The following is a 23840-nucleotide window of genomic DNA, read 5'->3' as shown; positions in this document are numbered from 1 at the left end:
GTGTCCAGGGGTATTTCATCATGAATCTTATGATGTTAGCTGGCTTTGACAGATCTTTGCCCCTGAAAAAAACCGAAATGTGTAACATAAATTCTGTGTGAATATCTGTGTCCATTTTATTGCACCAGATTCACTTTGTGCAAATTGAGCAAATGTACAAAATGACTTAATTAGGACAAATAAAAGGGATGTTATTATGGGTACATATGATGCCATTCTATTTAATTATTTGTTTCATCCCTTATGGCAACTGATACCTCAAAACAAATGTCATAATAAATATGTGTATCTTAAAATACAGTGAAACAGTTACAGAGTGATATTCAGCACCAACAAACAGCTTTAACTATATTACATACACCTTCTTCTGAAAACACTGCTTTATGTCACACCGGTGTCCTTGATCAGATGTCAACCACACAGCCCGGAGCGTTGGCTCGTATAGCATCCGATATGACCTTTGCTCCCGATTCCCCAATGCCATTTCCCTGCAAACTGCAGAACAAATGACAGCATATTATCGTTTTTTTAAATGACACAAACACACTTGCATACAAAAAGGTGTATTTATGTAAAAATATGTAGAGATGTAGAAGAGAAAACTCACTTGATGTACGTCAGTTGGTGGTTTCCCTTCAAGGCTGTCGCAATGAATATGGCTCCATCCATACCCAGAGAGTTCTCCTGCAGACTGAGGATTCACACAGAGACACATATATATTGTTTCAGAGATTTTTAGTGTAAAACATTTATTGTCATATGCAAAGAGCTGGATTTGAAAGGAACAAACATGTAGGAGGCTGCTGCCTTATGATAAGTGCTAAATAACAATATTGATCAAGAGACATACATTTGAATGGGAAGACTTAATCTTAAACAAATAAACTATTGTTTTCAATATCAGGTGTCTGTTATAAACTCAATGTCTAAATTCAGATTACATTTCTTGACAATCTTTCTCTGCATCTCTCTTCATGTGTTTCCATTGTGTAAATAATGTATATCCTCCATGGTAAAGTAGGTCAAATAGACCGTATGACAATGGCAAAGACATTTTGCTCCACATGGATCGTGAGAAACTGTAGTCAGGACGTACTTCAACGACTTGAGGCTTCTGTTGCTTTTCAATGCGTTGGCCAGAGCCTTCGCTCCCTCCATCCCCACAGTGTTCCCACGTAGACTGAAACAGTGGAAAATGTGCTATTGTTAAATACAACAATGTTTGTTGAACATTTGGCAGTGTGAGTTCTGACGCTGGTAGCATTAACAATGACATATAAGAGCCTGTACACAAAGACAAATTGACATCTTAACAAAGAGATGCTTGTTAAGCATCAGAAATCCTTTGGAAGGTTTGCAAAGAGCTGCAGTCCCACCCCCCAGTTCACAATCTTTTTGATAACCTGACACATGATACTAGTTTACCGTCCGTATCTTAAGGCTGTTCTTCTTTGTTGTGTTATTGGGCTGTTTTCTTTGCTGCTGTGTTGTTCCATTTTTTCTGGCCAAATTGTTTGTGTAATCACCTACAGACTGAGATACATTTCAATTTCAATGAAGTTGAGCTTTTCATAAAGACTGAAAGAAACGTCTATGAGAAGCAAACACCTTTGACGGACCACAATCAGACAAGTCAAAGAAGGAAATGGACTTCAAGTGGAGTTACAGCGCTTCTCATTAAACACCCCTGGTTTCAATGTGCTTGCTTATCATACAGTATTTGACTGAATGTCAAAAACCGGAAGGAAAGGATCAGTTTGACACAAGGGAGACATTGGACTCACTCCAACGTCTGCAGGGTTTGGTTGGCCATTAGAGCCTCTGCCATTGCAAGGGCGCCAGTGGTGCTCGCTGAGACTCCCTGGAGACTAGAGAGACAGCATGCAGTGCAACAGTGAACACATGGGAAAGTATGTGAACGACTTCTGTCGTTTATTTGAACTTAAAGACCAAAATATTGCTCAATCACTTTACGCTGATTGAAATACCGACCATAATGTGTGCAGAGACGCGTTGGTTTTCAGGGCTTCGGCAAGAAAAATGACGCCTTCATTTCCAATAGCATTCTCCTGTAGACTGCAGCAGAAGACGAGACACAGACAATGACAATTGTAAAGAACGATACCACCCTGTGACTGGATTTTCTCATAACTGTTTAGCGGCTGATAAGAACACGATCAGTCGACAAAATCCTGTCTCTAATCATTTGCTCACAGTGATGTCAACGCAGGGAAGATCAATTTAATTACAGAGTAAAGAGGCGAGTGGAATTGATTTGATAATGAGGCTGAAAATGGGTCTGAAGCATTGGCCTTACTCCAAGAGCTGCATTGTGGCGTTGGAGAGGAGTGCGTGGGCCAGAGCTTTAGTGGCAGAGGACTTGACGAAATTCCACTGGAGACTGCAAAAAGAGAAAATGAGGCCATCAGGTCAACTATGAAGCAAACACTGCATGTGTGATTTTTAAAATGTCACAAGCACGGACAATACATGCAATAAAAGTTTTGTGTTTTGTGATTGCGTGTTTGAGATTTACTAGTTGTAATCTTAAATTCTGCGTTAATATATTTGTTGACCACTAGGGGGCAGCAGCTGTAAACATGAAAACATATCATCACCTTATACATTTGATTAAACTAAAATAAGTCCGTTTTTTATGCTCTGTTTTCCTGCTAAATTATCCCCTATGTTCATCATATAATTGCTAACTAACTGCAGGAAGCATACTGTGGGGATGTATGCATTGCAAACAATAGCTGTTATTTATTCTGATATTGTGTTTTCTTTCAAATGTTTCTGAAAATCTCATTATATGTTACAGGGGCATCATTTATTTGCATTGAGAATTTCTGAGAATCTTAAATAAAGGTTATCCTGATGCTAGTGGCTTATTTAGTCTGTACTTGAACTGTTATCATAGCACGTTGGAATATTTTCAAAGCTAGTGAAGATGATCCTTTAACTACTCGCAGGTTCAGGTGTTTATGTGCATGTTTGCAATTTGTAATAAAAAGCCTCACTTACTGCAGAGAGGTGAGGCCTCGATTACACTTGATTGCTCCAGCTATAGCTTGAACCCCTTCATCGTGTAAGAGGTTGGCTGTGAGACTGAAATACAGACACACACAAAGAAACACATTAACACACTATAAATAGTTTAAAAAATCACACAATCCTCACAAACTCATGTTAGGTGTTATAATAGAGGGTAAAAACGTGGTCTAATTCAATGTCTTACCGTGCTTTCACAGCATCGTTCAAGCAGCAACGTTTGAAAATTCCACTTAATTTGAGTGGGTAAAGGCGATTATATAATTATCATTAAAAAACCATGATTGATTGATTGAAGTTGATTAATGCCTTGAAGTTAAAGTTAATATCGCCATACTTCTTCACAGTGTTCATACATATGATATTTCTATGCCTCTGTGGGGCATTGCTCTATACAATACAATTAATGAGGTGACTCACTCAAGGTCCTGCAGCGAATTGTTCTCATGGAGGGCATGGGCCATGTTCTTTGCTCCTTCCACACCTATGGAGTTCTCCCTCAAACTAACAGATACGAAAATATGTAAAAGGGGGGAAGGGGGTAAGAAATGACATTCTCATGCGCTTATTAGCTGCTTTTAAGAGCTAAATCAATACATTGATATCACTCAGCAGCTGCTTAGCTTAGCTTAGCATTGCATAATGTACGGGGAACAGGTGGAAACAGCTATCCTGGCTCTGCCAAACGGTAACAAAATCCCTCTACCAGCACCTCTAGAGCTCTAAAGCTAAGCTAACGTGCTGCTAGCTGTAGCCAGATAGGGAGCTGAAGTGACACCAGAACTTTGGGGATCTGTTACAGAGGTACAAACAGAAAACTCTTCTACGTCTGTAATAACGCAAACAACTATAAGATAAGGATGGTAATAAGGTCTAACATTGTTGTTTATTCGGCATGTTTAGCAGCCTTTAATGAACAACATTTTCCATAGGCAATAGACCTTTGCGAGTGAGAGTTATAAAAGCTAGTGGAATGAAGGCTAGCCCGGATGTGACGTCAAGACTTAGGCTCTATCTACCTGACAAATAGGCCTTTAAGAGAGGTATCAATGCTCGTATCTAACTCTTAGAAAGACAGTGAATAATATAGATCCAAAATTTGTCAAACTACAACTGAGAAACCACTTTTCATAAGCTGATCACTGAACACTCTGAACACTGAACACTCACTTCAAGGAGACAAGACCCCGGTTCAGCCTGAGTGCTTTGGTTAACGCCGTCATCCCCTTGTTGCTGATTGAGTTACTTTGAAGTCTGCCAAAAGAAAGGTAAAAGCACCGCTGGAGTAAATTACTCGCCCGGAAAACTGTGTTGTTGTTCCACAGTATGCAAACCATAGTGTAACAACCCACGATGTTATGAATGCATTCGCAGTAGACTTTTGAATAGAAGGTGATGGATAGTTACGATGCAGTAGGGTGCAGAAAGGTACTGACTGAAGCGAGAGCAGCGTGTGGTTGACTGTCAAAGCCTCTGCCAGAGCGATTGTGCCTTTGTCCCCAAGCTGGTTACTACAAAGACTGCAGGCAAGAACAAAAAAAGACTGGACACATTAAGAAAAAGTTAAATTATTAAACATGGTGATCAGTATGTGACCCACTTACAGGCTCTGTAATACAACGGTATTGTGAGTGAGTTTAGCTACCGCACACATAGAAAAGTGTAAAGAACATCGATAAAGTAGATCGTCTTTAATGCACTGGGATAAATGTAAAAAGTGTTTGCTTAATAATACATTGATATATCATTTTAAAGATTACATCAGCTTTGTGAGAGTCCGGTTCGTCTTCAGCGCCTCCGCAATCCTTTTGGCTCCTCCAGCTCCAATCGCATTCTTCCGTAAACTGAATGGATACATGCGTTAAAGATGCAACAATTACTCCACATCAATAACATGAACACGTAGCTATACTATACATAGGACATGCAATGAACAAGTGAAAGGCAGACAACACTCACTTCAGAGACACCAGTTTGCGGTTGCAGTGCAGCACTTCAGCAAGAGCCTGAGCACCTTCCTCCTCAATTGCGTTGTTCTGGAAGCTGAAGAGTGGCAAAAATGTACCAATTCCACCAACTCAAAGTGTTACACTGACATCTTGTAGGATAATTGTGTCTATGAACAAAAATCTATAGCAATTATACTCACTTGAGTGATACCAGGACTTGGTTCATTTTTAGAGCCTCTGCCAGAAACTTTGCACCTTTAGAGCCGATGTTATTGTTCCGGAGACTAAATTATAAATAGGTGGTTAGATGATATACAGTATCATAATAGAAACACCATGGATTAATGTATGTGCCTGTGAAATATGAAGATAAAGACTTTCAGAATTGTAGCAATTTGTGGACTTTGATATGAGCACAAATTAAAAGATTTCTAAAGCTGCAATAAAAGAGACAGAATTAAGAAGTGATCAATGTGCAGTAGAAGTACACCAGTTTCCTCTTAGGAATCCAAAGGGTTGTGGACGACTGATTACACTTAATTCAGTTGTAATCAGTCAAAGGTCAAAGGCAACAAACAAATCTCACTTGAGAGAAGTTAGCGTCCGGTTCACCAAGAGGGCTCGACTAAGGGCTTTGGCACCTTTGTTGCTGATGGCATTCTCTGCCAAACTGAGGGAGGAAATAAAAGTGGTCATAAAGTAGTTCAGAACTATTAGACTACAACAAGTTCTTCATATGATGCTTGCTGAAAAGTGTGATCTCACCTTATCTTATGGATATGGCAGTCTTTGGCGCTCAGGAGGCTTCCCAGCAACTCCATGACATCATCTTTGAAGTGATTATTCTCTAACCTGTGGAGTAGAAGTGATAAGTTTCACTCTTCAATCTTTCTTTTGAGTTTCAGTTATCTGGGAGATGGTGCTTTGGGGAGCTGACCTGAGATAGCTGCAGTACAGCAACTGTGGGAGCAAACATTTCACTGTTGTGTAGTTCAGGGAGCCTGTTAGGTTGGTCTGTTCACTGCACTCTGGAGACACATGCAGCAGGTAGCCCAGCACAACACAGTGAGCCCAGGTTAACTTCCCTGCTAGGCTGCCAAGCTGTAAATCTTCCTCTACACTCCGCAACAGCTCTGTGTGTCGCAGCTCCTGTAAACAATAAGCCAGATTGACTGCACGCAGGGACACCACCGCACCCCTGCTGACCAAGAGGCCTTGTAAAAACCCTGCTGCCCACGCCTTCTGATTGCCATCATCCTTCCCGAGGGCCAGAAGCCCAGTGAGAGGTTTCAGTGCTATCGGGCACAGCAGGCCTGTCAGGAAGCGAACAAACACATCCAAGTGACCGTCTTCAGCTTGTTGCGAGTGCTGGAAGGCACTTTTAAAGTGGTTCTGGAAACCGATCTTGGGCCAAGACATGGTGCTCTCTGAGAATAAGTCAAAGAGAGCCCTTTTGGAGGAGATATGGTAGAAAGTAGCTGCAAGAAACTCCTGCAGAGTCAAATGAGTGAACCGGTATGTCGTGTATATGGCTGACTCCTCCCGAAAAAGAACTCCAGCACCAAGACTGCACTGAGTTAACAGTAGATCTATCCCATAGGCCCTGAGGTCATGCTCGCTGAAGGTGTACTTGTGTTTGAGGAGCCCATAAAACGCCAGTCGTCCAAGGTTTCCCAGCAGTTTGCGATTGCTCCCATGGATCTGCTCCATTTTCACAGGCTCCCTGCCTCTTGGTTCACCTACTTCTGCCTTCATGGAACAAAAGTGAGCGTAGAGCTCAGTACAAGTCCTGGGAAGGCTCTCTTGTGTTCCACTCTGCATGATGTACATCAGAGTATCCGCTACTATCCACGAAATGCATGGTATGTAGCACATCACCATTAAGATCTTATGGGACTCCAAGTGTGCCCATATCTTACTGGCAAAATCCCTCTCAGAGAAGTGGTGGTTTAGGAAGAGCTGGATGTCATTCGGGCTGAATCCTGGGATCTCAGTCACCCTGTCAACCAATCCTCCAGGGATGAGTGAGGCCACTCCTGGCCTGGAGGTCACCCACACTGCTATGTCCGGGAGCAGATTCCCCCGGATGATGTTAGTAACTAGGTCATCAATGGACACTTCTTTCTTTGGGTCGCTGCAAGGGACTGCATCGGAGAAATTTAAAGTGCAGCGGAATTCGTCCAAACCGTCAAGTATGAGCAGTGTGCGGCAGGAGCTGCTCAGGACCAGACTGGGGTCTGTTAAATGAGGACAAGCCATTTTCACCAGCCTCTCAGCAGACACTTTCTCCAGTGAGTTCAGCTCGCAAAAAGTGAAAGGCAAGACGAAGCTCACATCGGGGCAGATGGTGCCTTGGCTCCACTGTCTGATGAAGTGTCGTACCCAGGTTGTCTTGCCGATACCAGCCACCCCGACTGTGAGGGAGACCCGGGGAGGCAAACTAACCCGCGTCAGAGGCTCCAAAAGTTTGGTCAGCCCCAGCTGTCGGAGATGATTTCTTTTCCTCCCTCGAGTTGCCCCCACCTGCATTAAGTCATGTTCCTTTTGCTGGATGTCGGAAAGACCATCGACCAGAAGTAAGGTTCTTGAGGAGACGTTCAGTTTAGGGCAGCTGACTGAATCTCTGTCTCTGTACTGCTCATATCGCCGTAAGAGCACCTCTTTGTGCTCTTTCACCATGGAATCTGCAGAAAAGCAAATTGGCTCGGGTGATTAATCTTTTCATTACCAAGTTCTATGAACAGGAAGTGGATTGTATTTATAGCATTTTTATCCCAAAAGCGGTGCAAAGTGCTTTCCAATTATTAACATTTGCACACACACATATTCATACGCTGAACTGCTCATCAGGCACAGTTTGGGGCTCAGCGTCTTGGTCAATGAATCAAACCACCATCGCTACTAATACTGGATGATGTTCACCCCTTTAAACTAATTACTAACACAGAGAGCAATCCCCATTTCAAGCCCCTTACCGTGGTTGATGATGAGCTGGGCCGCCTGGGAATCTGAGCTCTCCATGAAGCCCCGGAGAGCTTCAGACCCTTGAGTGTCTTTGCCAGTGACAATAGTTGTGAGCATGTTAACCTGGTCCTGCAGCCGGCCCGCTTCCTTGATCTTGGTCTCCTCAGCTGAACTCAGCACATCCACCTTTCTCAGGTGGGATAACATCCCCTCCAGGAAGGAGGTCGTAATGAAGCGTAGCAGCTGATCGTGATGCTTTTGGATCCAGCCAAGATCTAAACCAAAACAGATACGCAGATACAACTCTTGAACAACCCTTTTTGATGCACAATAGGAAAACATGTTGCCTTAAGAGGAGCAGGTTTCTCTCTCTTTGTCTCTTTGACTTTTTCTTCTGCTGAGTAATCAAGTTGCACAACACCTGTAATTCTAAATAACATCTGTTCCTCTTTTTAATTTCTCTTGAATTTCATATGTATGATCAGGTTCATTTGATAACTTGTTCTGTAAAACCGGTCTTTGTGTTAATCATCTCAAATACCACTGCATGGATTACAATTACGACATTTGCAATCCCCAGAGGATTGACAGGATGACATTCACATGTTCTTTGGAGTTTAGTGCTACTTAGCAAACGTTAGCATGCTAATATGCTAAGCTCACATGGGGACATGATGAACATTATACTGTACCAACTAAACATCAGTGTGTCAGCATTGTCATTGTGAACATGTTAGCATGCTGACGTTAGTATTCAGTCTCTTGCTTCACACATGCCACAGCTTTAAAACAACTAACAGCATTAATTCCTCATTCATCATCAACAAACATGAAGGGAGCCTCTTGGAGACAATGGTTCCTAATAGTTTCTCTGGATCCCACAACCAAGTGAATATTGTTGTTTATAATCGATAATAACAATCCATGATGCTGCCACATAATCACCTCAAAAGAGCACTCAGACACTCTCTATGTAAACTCTCATAAACTTACAAACACTATTATAATCTGGAATCTGTGCAATAGATGTGTGGATAATAATCACATTTGTAAGCATTTTTGTAGATTGACATATTCTGCAACAGCCAATACATATAATAAACTAAACAATGAGGGTTCAAGATTTCCATCAGATATTTTTAACTCCAGAAGTTAAGACATAAATTGAACACCTCGGAACAATAAAGGCAAATCATCAATTCCAGCTTTTCTATAGCAATTACCACGAGTGCTTGTGAAACACGATGACTGTGACCACATCTCACCACCTAGCCTGTTCAAACTTCACTTAATAATAATACTAATTCAATTAAAAAACACTCAAATGGTTGCCTTCACACCCCCACTGCGCTCAGTGCCACCAAACAACAACACAAAATAATCCTCCTGCTCCTGATGATAGAAGGAAAAGTCATTTTGTTCAATAAGAAAGTGTAATCATAAAGCCAGATGTCTCTCTCTCGTATTGTGAAAGAGTAAACCGATCAAACCCTATAAGATTGTCACAGCTCCTGCACAGATAAAGCTCTAATGTCACCTCTGTGTCTTAATATTCATGAGAAAAACATGTTAATATTGGACGATAATGTCAAAATAACATAAGAGAACTGGAGGTTTCTTTGGCTGTGCTGTAAATGAAAGTGCTTTAAGGATGCTGTCATCATGCTTGTCCTCATCTTACAGTCAAACATTAATGTCTTCACGGGTTGGGACTAGTAGAAGAGTTTTGGGAAACCACTCCAAAGCCAAATGAGCGACATGATGAGTGTGAAACTCGTACCGTCCGTTTCTGCCTGTGAAGAGACAGAACTGGGCGTAGACTGAAGATCCACGTAGCAGTCGTCCTGCCACGTGATGTGTTTGCTTCGGTCCAAGATGGAATAGTAATGTTCCCTCCTCTCCATGAGAAAGTCGGATAGTTTCCCGTTTGTGTCTACACAATACAAAACAGCATTACTTTACACAATGTGCAACTACTTATACACGTGGCATGACGGGCTGTGCTGAAGAAATGAAAGAGCTGAAACGAAAAGTCGACAGAAAAAGAATCGAAACTATTTTGATGATCGATTCGTCGTTTTTTAAAGCAAAAATGGCAAATAATGCTGTTTTCAGACTCTCAAAAATGTAGAAAACAAGACATTTAAAGTGGACTTTCAGAAACTTGGACAGACATTTCTGACATTTCATAGACGATTAATCTATAAAATAATTTATAGATTTAATAGATAATGAAAACGTTAGTTAGTTGCGGCCCTAAAAATGACCCGAGGGCTTCATACCTCCCAAACGCTTCCTCAGAAGTCTGATAAAAGTATTAACTCATGAAATACTGACTCCATGTCTGTTGAAAGACATCAAAATGAGCCGTGCAGAATCATTTGTTCTAAAGCTTTCACTGATAATGTTCAGATCTCTTTTGCATTTCTGCGAGACACATTTGATGAACAGATGGCGATTTAGTTTTCTGCATAAGCACTGAGAATATTCATTTACAAGACGCGACAGATGGCTGTAACCAGCAGAGCTCAACATGGTGGTCGAGGCCGTAAAGACATCCCGTCGAAAGTCTCTTTTGTCATTTGCTAAATGTAACGCAGCCTTTTCAGATATGTAGCATCACGTCAAAGAGAATTAATATGTGAAGCACATTTCATACCTATATATCCTTGATTTAAATGACCCGAGATGCCCCACACACGTGTCACATTTTCACTCAGAAAGTTTGTTACAGCTCAGTTCCCACCACCAGACTTGCCTCTTCCTTCTGGCTTTTTAAACACACATCCTATTTGATGTTCTATCTTTCATCGCATTTATTTGTCATCTTTTGCAAAGCACATTGTATTGCAACTATATCTGAAAAGTGTGTTGAGGTTTCACCGAGACAAACGGGAAATGGCAAAAGCCTTCCTGTGTGGTTTGTAGCCGATCACGTCACTTCTCACAAAGGAAGCCGATTGAAAAACTCAGATGTGCTCGAGACAGCGTGCCAGCTTCCGCTGTTAAGTTTACAGACGGTCTTAAAAGCAACTTAAAGACTGATAGTGTAGAAATGTGTTGGGGATGGTGTTGAGAGCGCCCAGCAACAGCAGAAACAACAAGTCTGCAAAATAATTATCAGCAACAAGCAAAAACATAAGTATATAATAATATTTGCAACGATGCAAGTACACCAGCAAAGAAAAAAGCAAATAAATTTAAAATGAAATTAAAACATGTTCATTAAGAGGCGTCAGTAAGTAAAGAGGTCTGTTGCAGATCTTATTTTTATTTGTCCTGGACGCTCACGGCTCTGATTGAACATAACATTTAGCTGGAGTTAAGGGAAACATACGACGTGTATTGTGTGGTATGAAAAAGCTCAGATGACTCACCTTGAGCTTGTTGAAGTTGTCTGTAGGCATCAAAGGATGTAAAACCACACAGATGTTTTGTGCATTAACGCCATAATTCTCATGGAAGCAGGTGCAGGAGAAAGTGTGAATTAGAGGAATCTCAAAAAGAGTGAAACACAGTCTAGTCTAGCGAGCAAATTAAACAACGCCCAAGTCATCATATGTCTGTGCTGTTGCCAGAGATACCGTTTCATGCTGCAGCTCCTTCCTGTCTATCTAATCTGCCTTCCTGTGATGTGGTTAGCAGGTTGAACAGTGAAAAGAAAGAAAACTTCCGCCTTGTACTTTTGCATGCAAGGCCTTAAACGCTTCCATTCAGACGGCTACTCATCCGTCTCAGTGAGAGCCAGAATAAAAGAAACATGATTACTGGTGTTAAGGCTTCCCAAAGCGAGGCTCACACAGCTTCAGTAAGTACTAGAGCAGAGCGGACCGCCAGTGGTGGTTAGAAAGTTGTTAAGAACAAATAGATTCTAAACGTTGACGCACATGCTGTTATACACAATCACATCCCCCCCCCCCCGAGAGCAGTGGATAATAATTAGAGCGGGACACATAACGGGTCGGAAAACAACTGCGAGACTGCACAAATTGCACATCTGCGGAAGTATTTTTATTTCAAACCTGCTACATGTGCATGACAATGGAAGGTAAACAAGGGAAAATGAACGTTTTGAATTGCGACCATGATGTGCAGATGATAAAGAAGTTCTCTTTGCAAATGTTCTTCAGTTCTCTGCTGCACGTACACAGACGTGTTGTAATTTGTAACGTTTCTGGTTTGTTGTCTGACAGATTTGAACATTTGTTGATCAAAATTTTGCGCACTTCTTAGGATTAAGTGCTCCGAGCGTCACATTACGTTGAGGAATTCTCTGTAGCTTCTTCAGTGCGAACAGTCAGTACATGTGCAGTTCAATATATTATGTGGGGTGTAATGTTGAGGTTCTGCCATTTGTTTAATACTTTCAACATGTACCGTTTTTACACAAAACCTAAACATACAGAAGTTTACAACAAAAAAAAGAGACATTTTTACATGACAACACAATTTCAAGGGGGGGGAAACATTTTTGCTTACAAAAAACTACTTAATTTACAGGATTTTGCTTTTTTTAAATCTAGTTTTTTATTTCTTTTTACAAATTAGCTGAATATGAAAGCGTCAAAAATAAATCTGATTTCACAGGGTTCACTTTGCCTGACAAAAGGTGTATTAATAAATGTCAATACTGAAAGATTTGATCTGAGGAAGTCTGTGCACCACAGCAGATGAGCGAGGCAACATTACTAGGCAAGCGGCACATCAACTATATTAAAAATGATGCATATCCAGGCTTCTACGTTTATTTCATGGCACTTTGTATTACCGATTTTATGATTATCTTCAAATTAAACTTTTTAGATTTCATGAATCTATTATAAAAGTGGAATCAGAATCAAAATATTGAACTTTTTGCTCTGAACTCAGCTAGTTTCTGCATTTCTACAATAAATTATCACTTCAGATTGGCGATAATCCCCCCCCCCCCTGAGAAAAACTAACATATCCGCAGTATTTACACTTATGGCAGAGATGGCTGTACTTTCCCTCTAATAAATGAGGAATCAGCTGATCAAATAACACACAAGTACATTAGGCACAGTAGAGGTTTCTTAGCCGCTATAAAAACACACACACACACACACACACACAAACACACACACACACAAGTGAAATATAAATTTTCTTAAGCAAATCTCTGTTCTGAAAACAAATACTCTTCATTCAAGAAATTGCTCTCTCACATCCCTTTCTAATTTTCAAATCAAGAAAATGTAAACAGTTTGCTTTAAGTAAGCATACACAAGTGGTTACAGACACCTCATCACAAGTTAGCTAAAGACATTCACATTTAAAAGACAATCAAAGCCCTTTTGAGAGACTTTTACAGCATGTAGCAGGAAAACAAAGCAGGAAGTCGACCGTTTTGAAGACTAAATGTGAGCTTAAGGAATATTATCTTGGTTATAAAGTCTGCTGTTAAAACACCGTACCAGCTGAGAATGTGATGAAGGTCATTAAGTTGATAGAGCTTCCTGCATAGCATGCTTGTTTAATTATTTTTACTTTAAAAAGGCTTTTTTCCACAACATAAAACAAGTCAACAAAAATGACCATTTAGGACTCAAGTATTAAAAAACAAAATCCTGCCTTTTTATCTTCCTGTTCATTTAAAAAGTAGTAACCAGCACTGTTCACAGTCCACCGACCTTATATGTTATTTATCTTAATTAATGGGTTGCCTGATTGAAGTGTCACAGGTGCCATGAAATATCACACACTGGATGCAACCACAATGTTAACAAGACAATTACGATTCATTTCATCAATGATCCTTCAAAAAGAGACACACAGAAGGACACTTGTGGTGGCACTTGTTTCAAAAGAACCGCACAATCAGTTAGGTACAGGTCAAATTAACCTCCGATTACCCCTCGCTTCCTCTGCTGAAGTCCTCCCACGCACACGAGCACTTCCAGATGCCTGGATTATAGATCGGACAGTCCCTCTGCGTGTTCGCTCAGCTCCATGGTGTAGTAGTCCAGTGGGCGCCTGAAAACAGAGACAACATTAACAAACACACACACACGCAAAATCGAGCCGTAGCCCTCTGAACCCCGCAACCTACCGGCGGGTTTGAAAGGCATCTTCTATTCTGAGACCAGAGCACAGAGGAGATATATATATATATCTATGTATAGCATGTAGAGCCCCCATTTCCCCCAATATTGGTATGAGAAAAATGTTGTACACTGTATATAGACTCTATTTTCTTCAAAGTTTTAAGATGTATTAATGTATTGCATTATAACTGTTATACTGGACTAAAGACATTTTTGCTTTCTTCCTACTTCTATTCATAATTTCACTGTTTCTACAAAAGAAAACGAGGCGACTGAGTGCTTCAAAGGGTTAATGCTTTCAGAGCTTCGGTTACTCAACGCAATCGAAGAGTTCCATGTTTAAAGTGTCATGCTTTATCTTTTGATTGCCGACACTCATCTACGACCGTTCCACTATTTCCGCCTGCGATTTCCTTGTCACTCACACACACACACACACACACACACACACACACACACACACACACACACACACACACACACACACACACACACACACACACACACGAGAGGAACAATAGGGATTAGCATGAAGGAAAAAGTTTTTCGGGCTAAGTAAAAGTAGGAGTGGGAGTAAAGATGTGATGCCTGACAGAGAAATCTGTACCGCAACCACAGACTTCCTCCCTCCTCTGAGTTCTACGTTAGTGTAAAATGATACGACAAGAAAGAAGGTCACGCTGTTCAATTCTGAGCTGCAGTCTGACACTAAAACCTGACATTTACTGCTGACATTTATGAAAAATGTGCTATTCTACGAGAAATGGGCCAGAAATGTATATTAATAATACACTACTACAATGTTTTAACCTTAAAATCACAATGATACGAGTTTCACTTAAATATCAAGCTACAGCAGGGATGTGGTTAGCTTAGCTTAAAACTCTGTCCAAACGTAAACACATCTACTAACCAGCTCCTCTCACAGTTTAAAGGTTATAAATTGGTGTTTTTAAACATTGGACTAACTGTTTCCTGCTGCTTTTAGTCTTTAACCTAAACTAAGCTAAGCTGGCTGTAGTTTCAGATTTACATTACAGATATGAGAGCGGTATTAATCTTCTCAACTAACTCTCAGAAACTTTATTAAATGTGAATATGTTGCACAGATCTCTCGTTTTACTGTGCATTATATCATGTTATTATGACACTGTATGGTTGCAGTACATGTTCGCCGGCTACTTTTTCATTTAATTTTTCTGAATTTAATTCACCCGCAGAAGAAAAGAGGAACACATTTGTCTTTATTGAAGTCTTTTCTAAAGAAATCACCAAAACGATTTGTCACTGTGGATCAGGGGGAATAAAGGCAATGTGGCCTATGTGAATAAGAAACTAAATATACATTCAATTAAACACTTGTTTCTAAATATGCTCTCCACAGCTCTCAAATCACTGTGTATTCAAAAAGAAGCAAAAGATTAAACAAACGTTAATAATCTAGCAAAGGATATTGAAATGAAATGCCGTTGGCACGATGTAAAGAAGTCGTTAGACACGACTGTGATCAGTTTGCACATCCAGCAGACGAGAGAGAGATAAGGAGGACGACATAATAAGAGTGCTCACCTCCTCCTGTAGAAATATGTGAACAGAGCAGCTGCTAGTCCCAGCAGCAGGAGCACTGCTACTATCAGCCCGATCTGTAACCCCAGGGCAGACGCTAGGAGAGAGTCACACATACAAACTCAGTTACACTTTCTGAACAGGATCATACGTTTAAACACAACACAGCATTCAAACATCCTGATGACACTTTAATGCAACAGCTAATTTGGTTTCCTTGAGATGCCCGTGGAAGGTTTAATGCAAAGAAAATGTACAACCATCACAGCTAACGCGCCGCTTCACGCTGTTGTCCCGGTTCAACCCTTGCCACCACTTTACTCTATCCTCATGAGTTTCGGCGTCTGGTCTATGATCTCCGTTAGAGGAAACATCGGAGAGATTCAGCCAAACGTGTTTGACTCAGATGAGGAGTTTGTCGTGCAACAACCTACTAGCAGACGCATTATAATGCTAAGTGCAGTTAGCATCTTTTAGCTATGTGCTTATGTTTGTTAGCATTTTAGCTTGTAACTTGCAGTGGCTGAATCAGCGTTAGTGGTTGTGAAACATACAATAATATCTAGCGGGACTTTTGGAAGATTGATCCCCGTTTACATCCGAAACCTGCACCCTCCACCATGTTTGCCGTCAAAACTTCCACTATGCTAATGCTAACTCTCGCTCTCTGTACTGGCAAGTCCGCTCTGCGCTGGAGGTTTCTGGTTTCTTTGCTGGTGTTGTGTCGGAGACCGTTTCCCTGTCGAAATCTGGTGTTAGACAGCGATGTTGTGACGTACCAAATCTAGCTTGCGCAGGGTACGTTTGAAAAGTGCACAGACATCTCCTTCAGTAGAGGAATGTGAAACTCTCTAGTGTCAAACTGCAGCTGTAAGTATAGTCACTGTCACACATTTCAGGCGACATAAAGAGAAGGAAAAACACATTTTTGAGTGGATCTTTAAGCAGCCAACTGTTCGTGTATGTTTCGTTGCGCTAGCGTTATGTCGGTGCTAACCTGTGCTTGAGTAGCGGCCCGTGGTTGGAGCAGAGCAGACGTCTCCCTGAGCAGATGAAGGATTCATGTGCGATGTCTGGATGATGAGGGCTTTCTGATGGTCCGACAGCGCCTGGATGTTCCCCCACACTCGCAGCCACCCGGACACGCAGGAAAAGTTGGCTCCTTGAGCACGAACAGACCAATAGTAGATTAACTACATATGAAAGTGTATTCTAGCTTGGTAGGTATAGAACAGGAAACAGGATTCATTACTTAGTGTGTGTGGATGTCTGTCAAATTCTCCCCTAGAGCCACCGAGTGTGAAGTGTCTGTCATTTTTTATTATCCTTTGAACAAACGCATTTCTTGCAGAACAAATCTGCCAAATGTGACGGTTTTATTCTGAGTGAAAGCGCCTCACCTTGAAGATACAAGGCAGAGATGCCACAGTGACACCTTTGCTCCAGGTATTCGGCGACTTCAGTGACCCTCTTCCCCTGGATTAGACCACTGCAGTCTGGGACAAACAGAGAAGAGGATACCAGCTTTTAGAAAAAGGCACATTTACTGTGTTTTGACCATAAGACAAAACACATACTGTCGTTGGGTTTCTCTCTTCCTAAAGACAAAGTTTTGACATTTCCGCCTTTCTTTAGACAGTTTACATTTAGAATTCATGCAGGAAACGCGGAGGGAGAGACAGAGAGAGAGGACCACGACATGCACAGTTGAATATGCAATTAAAGTATATTTAAGCGTAAACAATCAACATGAAACCCTCTTATCCTCACACCGTATTTCTCACCTCCAGACTGCAGCAGCCAGTCACTGGACAGGGGTCCGAGGCAAAGGTCGATGTGACTTGAGAAGGCGGCGCTCGGGCAGAGGTTGGTGCTGTGAGGTGTCGGCGAGGAGCTTGTCCAGGAGGAGGGGCTCCTCACCTCGCAGCATGAACACCGGCTGAGCGAAACGGGACCATCTTCCACTGACCTGCACATGCAGCACATGTGTGAGTACTAATTACTTTAAGGCCATAATGTATTTTGCAACATGCACAAGCACGAATAAACTAGATTAATAAAAGTCAGTCAAGGTTTGCAATCAATTTGTTATAATATATTTATATTTTCAGTTAAACCTGCCCAGGTTAGAAGTGCAGAATTAGTTGCCATGGTAATCTGCCTGGTTTAAAAGAGAACCAGCTGTGATCTTTAAATAAATAAATAAATAAATAAAGGAGCAGGAAACTGTTCTTTGACCAGGATCTGTCTGTGGGTGCCATTGTTCCAATTAAGATAATTAGATGGACACCTCTACGGGTCATTCGTTGCAGTCTGGTTATAGCCCTTACTGTGCTACAGACTCATCGGTAGTGTAAAAGTTCAGACATGCAACAAGTCTCAGTGATGCATGCTGGTGAGTTTATGCTGCGCTTACCTGGCAGCTGGAATCACTTGTCTCCCTCTGGTGGTGGACAGAGACGAGAGCAGCTGCTGGTTTTCACTGAACACGATTAAGTCTCTCAGACTGGAGTTTGTGAGAGCAGTGCCAGCTCTGCAGACGCTGAACAGGTCGTAGCACAGGACTACTGCTCCTCGTCCCGGCACCGCGGAGCCCTCCGGGAAAGTCTGATCTATGCAGGAGAGAGAGAGGAGGTGAAGGAGGGAAGATGAGAGTGTGGGAGAGACTGTTATTAACCATATGAAAGGAAATCTTTGGTTTCACTTCCATAACTCATCTATCCCTGATCAACCAGGTCTCCTGCTGCACTCACCTGCTCCAGTGACATTTCCAACGATGTAAAACCCATGCTGGTCAACAGATCCGGTCAAAGGGAGGGCGATGACGGTGCCAGTGCGCTCCTGGTCAAACACGGAGAGCACCAGGCCCCGCAGGTCTGTCATGGGGGGCCCGTGCAGCTCCACAAATGTCCTCTGCTTGCTGTGATTGGTCCAATGGTTACTAGCCACCTCACTGATGACCACACCCTCAGGGGCTGGAGGGGGGCGGGGGCAGCTGTTCTCCCGCAGAGGCGTGGGTGGAGCCACCTACAGCGATTGATGCATTTCAGACATTTACAATTTTAACGGCTTTAAAAACTTATTTTGTTTAGCTTCTGCTCAAAAACTAGCCAAATATTTCAAAAAGAAATAGTTCAACATTTTGGGAAATATCCACACCAACTTCCTGGAGTCTCCGCTCAAGGTGACAACAAGACTTTAAATGATCTGTATTCATTTGAAAAGTTTTCTACAATTTTGTGTTTTTGCCATTTTGTAAAAGCAACTCATTTCAGCATGCCGTGTGACACCTTCGCCCTTTACACTCACTGAAAAAGCCGACAGGTCGTAGGGGTAAAGGCCTCTACAGCGGCTGAGGGCCTCATCACCAGGCAGAACCTCTGGATCCTCCAGCAGAGGCAGCTGTCCCGGGGTCAGAGCTTTACTCAGCTCCTGCGCCTCCTTGTCTGATCCTCTCTGCCGGTACACGACTGCATCCAGCAGGCCTTTGGTGGGGATGCCCCTTTGTGTGGCTGATGGTGGGCCAAAAGGGCTGCGATAGAGCGCCACAGCATCTGGTCCGTTCTGGATGGTATTGGGGGGTAGGCGGAGCGAGGGAGCCGGCACCAACCTGTCACTGCCCAGAAGAAAGTAGCCCTTAGAAGTGGTGAAGTGTCCACTTAGGCTGATCTCCCTGTAGGGTCTGTTGTTGTGTGCACTGAACAGCAGTATCCAGATGCCCTGCAGGGACACCCGGCGTCCTGATGGGTGCCAAAGCTCGATGTACTCGCCGTCCTCAGCTGCGCCAGGTGTATCAGTGTTCAGCTCATTGATCAGGAAGTCACTGTTCCCCCAGGGCGGGAGGTGATGCGGTGAATCTGTACCTCCTGGAATCACTAAAGCACAAAAGGAAGGTATTAATTAGCTGCTGTGAAAGGAAACGTTTCACTTTACTTCACGTTGGGTTTTATGCGGATATGGAACAACATATTGCACGTTAACATCTTAATCTAAGTTTGCTGCAGGAAAATATGAAGTTTGTGTGCGACTTATTTCTCACAGTCAAAGTAGTCAAATCTAGCTCCATCCCATAATATTTCATCAAACATTTTTACTTCATCTGTTCAAGGGATGGGAGTCCACATGGAAACAGGTCTTTAATTTCTCTGAAAGGCTATTCATTCTTTGAGCTGCATCCGCCACCAACTCTCGGTTCTTTAATTTGCAATACTGGTTCCAGTGATGTAACTTCGTTCCCCAGTTCCTCAGCCGGTGGATGATAAAATATATTACTTCCCCGAGGTTAGCGCACAGTGAGGATGTGCATGAGGATGTATCTCTTCTTGAGAATTATTCCATGGTTCCTCAAGATGAATAAAAAAAATCTATTTGAAAGTATGTGTGCACGCCTTCTTGTTCCCATATTAGTTTAACTCATGGCCACGTATTATATCAATTACACAAGGTCTGAACTGCCTGTCAATCACACATGCATTACCTATTCCCTGCCTTACTGCATGTACACTGATTGAAATCCTAAAAATGTTGAGCGTCTTATATAAATTCAAGAGTGAAGCACATTGAAACACTCACCGATACTGTGCGGGCAGATCTTTGGCCAGGGGCACTGGTTGGGCTGTGCGGGAGTTTGCGGGGCCTCCCAGAAGACACCAGGATCTCTGGCCCAGGTGGCCACACCACAGCGACTCAGGTAGAAGCCTCCCTCTCTTAAACTGACACAATAATGAAATCATTATGACCCCGTTTGAAGTCTTTAGCTCTGCTGTCACTTTGGTCCAGACTGAAACATCTCAACCACTTCTGGATGAAGCCTCCAACAGGTTGACACGTTTGGCTTTTAGTAAATGTCTTCTATTATGGATTGCCATTAAATTTGGTAAAGATACTCATGGTGCCCAAATAATGAACTGTAATAACCTTGGTGATAGTAACTGTTTCAGGGGAGTGAAAAAATATTACATAAGCTATCAAAAGAAGAACAAATAAAATATAATAATGTGTGGGATTTGGTTAATGAGATGGTTCAGAGATACAGTGGTTTTGGGGAATTTTACTGTTTTTTCCTACTTTCTACTAATAAATTAATAAACTAAGAAACTAATAAATGCCCGAGGACTTTGTTTTAATGTATTTGGTGTAAAAACAGCAATATTAGGCTTTATATAAGTCTGAAGGGAGGTCCACGGTCTTAGTCTCTGCCCTGCTCCAGCACCACCAGCAGATCAAAATATTAACTTTTACGATCTACAAGATGGATTGCCATTACATTTATTACACTAATTCAATCCGCCCCCCCCCCCTGAGGATTATTGTTGGCGTTCTAAAGTAGGATAGTGAACACGCCGACGTTAGCATTACCCAGGCTTGTTGTATAACAAGTTTCATCAGTGAAATGTGAATTCAACTTGCTTGTCAAAAACTGAGTGTTGTTATGTGAAAATCTATTTCCGTGTCTTTGAGTCAGAGTGAGCGAGAGCCTACTTGTGACTCCTGCACCACAGTGATGATACACGGCAAACTGAAAGAAATGTATTGAAAAGAGGAACACGCTGACCCTTCGACAGAAATGCAGTTATCAGAATGTGTTTCGCAACACTTGTTGCGTAACGTTACGGACACATCTTAAAAATACTCAATGAGCTTCATTAAAGCGTTGCTTCTTTGTGTGTGTGTGTGTGTGTGTGTACCGCTGTCAAACTGGGTTGGTTTTCCTTGAGTGGGAAGCTATCATGGTGTCTTGCCTGTTGCTGAGCTGGTAGGGCTCCCTGCCTGGGATGAGAGTCTCTGTGAGGTTGGCACTCGGCTTGTTTCCAGGTCCAGCGAACACAAATGCATCTAGAGGCTGGATCTGGCTCAGCGGACTGCCCAAGGGGAAGTCTGAGGCTCTGCCACTGTAAATAGCCACTGCTCCAGACTCATCTCCTGAGAAGAAATCATAACAGGAACAAAGAATTTACATTAAAACGAAAGTGAGTGAATGAATGGAAATTCACCGAAATGCATCGACGCTCCACGTAGCGTCCACGAGTGAAACCCGATGAACTAAAAAGCTGAAACAATCTTGCGATCATACATACAGCGGTAAGTGTATCCAGAAAAAGACCCCGACAAACCCGCAGCACACTGACCTTTCATGTAGCTCTTCTCTATGTTCACGGAGATCAACCCATTCCTGGAGGTTTCCACGTTCACGTCCACACTCACGCTGACCCTGTCCGTTCTCCCGTCCAACACCACCAGCACCAGAGGACCTGCAGCTGGAGCTTCTGTTAGCTCCACAAAGCCGTCCACCTGCCCTCCTCCCAGCTTCAGCTCAGTGATGACAGGGATGGTTGCTGGGACGGCAGGCGGGGTGCAGTTATTCCTCTTACCCGGGGAGGGTGAGGACACCTGAAAGCCCCAGCGATCCTCGGACATCAGGCACCTCTCAATTGACTCGTCCCCCTCAAGGGCCGTTTCATCCTCGACGAAGGCTGGTTCTCCTGGTGTCAGAGTCTCAGCGAGGAACTCTGCGCCACCAGTACGGCGAGTCATGTACACGACGGCATCCACCAGCCCGAAGGCCGTGACGTTCATCTTCTCATTGTATCGAGCAGCAGACGAGTGGTAGAGGACGATGGCGTCCGGGCCGTTCTGGACCGTGTTAGGGGGAAGGAGGATGGCCGGCTTGGGCAGCATGTCCACCGAGCCCACCAGGAAGAACCCCCGGTCATTTGTGCTGTGGCCTTTGAGGTCCAGCACCTTGTAGGCTATATTTCCATTTCCGTTAAAGAACACAAGGGTGTAGCCATCTAGGGAAGCCCGTTGTCCACTTGTGTGATACAACTCCACAAACTCAGTGGTGTCCAGTCTGGGGTTGTCGGCGTTGATCTCGCTGATGATGAGGCAGGGGTCACCACTGACTACCACCACCAGGCAGAGACAGGCCACACAGGCCAAACTGACCACCATGATGTACAACTTCTGCAAAATACCCTGAGGGGAGCTTCTGCAAAAAGAAAAGTTGCATCACTCAGTGAAATAAAAAAAAGTGTGGTTTATTAAACTGAAGCAATACTGGAATTTTATATAAGGACAACATAACTGAACACAATGCGAGAGACAGAAAAAGGATTGTTTCAGAAGCATGCTCACAGTACTGTAATCAAATCTTATGTTTACTACTTGCAGACCAGACTCCCCGAGGGAGAAACCTCATAATATCATGAATGAGTCTTCTATGAGTCTATTTTTTGTTCATGGTGACATTGGGAATGCACATCTTCTGCATGAGTCATGTAATGTTGCGAAACACACGCTGGCAAGCAGATGGAAACTTTGTATGAAACGGCGAAATGCTCTTAGCTGTGAATAAATAGGATTATGTCACTAAATGGGAAGATATTGTTAAATAAACTGGAACTGTGTCATTTTTCAGGAGCAAGTTAAACACGTGATGCATTTTACCAATCCCCATTTCATCCCCAAATCCCTCAAAACCGTCACAGCTTTTAAGGATAGCGATTCAAATTGGTCTTAAAAGAAGCTACAATACTTTGTCAACTGTGTAGCAAAACCATGTTGGGACAACAAAAAAAAAAAACAGACATAAAAGAGTTAAATTGTGCCCTGAAATGATCTCCCATCTCACGGCAGTTATTCCAGTCACGGTCAGGCTGCAATGCATGCATCTTTCCGTCGGGGAAAAAGAAAAAGGCTGTCAATCTGCTTTCTATCAGTGCCACACAAGGTCCCAAAAGACGTCGTGACTTACGGTATTTCCTTGGTCCTTGTCGGCCCAGGTGTCGCTTGTTGCACCGTCGAAACCTGTTGGAAGTAAAAACGTCGGAAGTAATTTTGGTAAAGTTTGTTTCTGTCCTCCGCCGCTCCCTTCATTCACAAAGCAGCACTTTCTCCCCCCGGACTGTGGGCGGTCAGACTGAGGGGGAAGATGCCTGCCAGGGGAAGCGCTCTCTCTCTCTCTCTCTCTCTCTCTCTCTCTCTCTCTCTCTCTCTCTCTCTCTCTCTCTCTCTCTCTCTCTCTCTCTCTCTCTCTCTCTCTCTCTCTCTCTCTCTCTCCTTTTTTTTTTTTACGGCTCAGTCCACCATTCAGCCCCCCACAGCTGAAGATAAAACACCAATAGATAGGCGGGTGAAGGGTAACCCCTCAGTCGGTATTGCCTCTAAACAAAAATGAACCGACACTGTAAAACTGGTCATTTATGTTCTTAGAGCAGAAGTGGCCTCGAGCTCATCCCAAAAAAAC

At 42.8% G+C, this 23840-nt stretch overlaps 2 protein-coding genes across 3 annotated transcripts; both read right to left on the bottom strand.

The window, feature by feature from the left end:
- Window positions 1-91: 91 nt before the first annotated feature.
- Window positions 92-11538, bottom strand: nlrc3 (NLR family, CARD domain containing 3). Of its 2 annotated transcripts, XM_029456851.1 has the most exons (19): window positions 11342-11538; window positions 9745-9897; window positions 7976-8239; window positions 5938-7684; window positions 5766-5852; window positions 5587-5670; window positions 5201-5284; window positions 5011-5094; window positions 4812-4895; window positions 4488-4571; window positions 4222-4305; window positions 3472-3555; window positions 3025-3108; window positions 2318-2401; window positions 1993-2076; window positions 1785-1868; window positions 1097-1180; window positions 608-691; window positions 92-495 (listed from the first exon to the last, which is right to left on the bottom strand). In XM_029456851.1, the coding sequence occupies exons 2-19, from the start codon at window positions 9866-9868 to the stop codon at window positions 405-407; spliced, it is 3405 nt and encodes a 1134-aa protein (XP_029312711.1). In that variant the 5' UTR covers window positions 9869-9897; window positions 11342-11538; the 3' UTR covers window positions 92-404. The 2 variants fall into 2 exon arrangements, with proteins under 2 accessions (XP_029312711.1, XP_029312712.1); XM_029456852.1 differs by lacking the exon at window positions 9745-9897.
- Window positions 11539-11920: 382 nt separating this feature from the next.
- Window positions 11921-23572, bottom strand: LOC115024971 (uncharacterized). Its single transcript, XM_029456897.1, has 12 exons — window positions 23349-23572; window positions 21724-22583; window positions 21337-21517; window positions 20168-20307; window positions 18905-19470; window positions 18349-18622; window positions 18012-18207; window positions 17380-17564; window positions 16996-17091; window positions 16593-16757; window positions 15599-15692; window positions 11921-13958 (listed from the first exon to the last, which is right to left on the bottom strand). Exons 1-12 carry the CDS (start codon window positions 23468-23470, stop codon window positions 13895-13897), a joined length of 2943 nt encoding a protein of 980 aa, XP_029312757.1. The 5' UTR covers window positions 23471-23572; the 3' UTR covers window positions 11921-13894.
- Between the last annotated feature and the right edge of the window lie 268 nt (window positions 23573-23840).

Source organism: Cottoperca gobio, chromosome 19 (genome assembly GCF_900634415.1).
Source record: "Cottoperca gobio chromosome 19, fCotGob3.1, whole genome shotgun sequence".
NCBI lineage: Eukaryota > Metazoa > Chordata > Actinopteri > Perciformes > Bovichtidae > Cottoperca > Cottoperca gobio.
The sequence above is the reverse complement of the archived record's forward strand: the minus strand, read 5'-3'. Positions and strand labels throughout refer to the sequence as shown.

Coding starts and splice junctions, on each gene's coding strand:
- nlrc3 (XM_029456851.1), bottom strand. CDS start 9,868: ATGGAGAGGAGGGAACATTACTATTCCATCTTGGACCGAAGCAAACAC. Junction 5,671..5,765: donor TGCCATATCCATAAGATAAG/GTGAGATCACAC, acceptor TTCCTCCCTCAG/TTTGGCAGAGAATGCCATCA. Junction 3,109..3,471: donor AATTCGCTGCAGGACCTTGA/GTGAGTCACCTC, acceptor TCTGTATTTCAG/TCTCACAGCCAACCTCTTAC.
- LOC115024971 (XM_029456897.1), bottom strand. CDS start 23,470: ATGAAGGGAGCGGCGGAGGACAGAAACAAACTTTACCAAAATTACTTC. Junction 17,565..18,011: donor CAAGTGATTCCAGCTGCCAG/GTAAGCGCAGCA, acceptor CTGCATGTGCAG/GTCAGTGGAAGATGGTCCCG. Junction 16,758..16,995: donor CTCTGCCTTGTATCTTCAAG/GTGAGGCGCTTT, acceptor TTCGTGCTCAAG/GAGCCAACTTTTCCTGCGTG.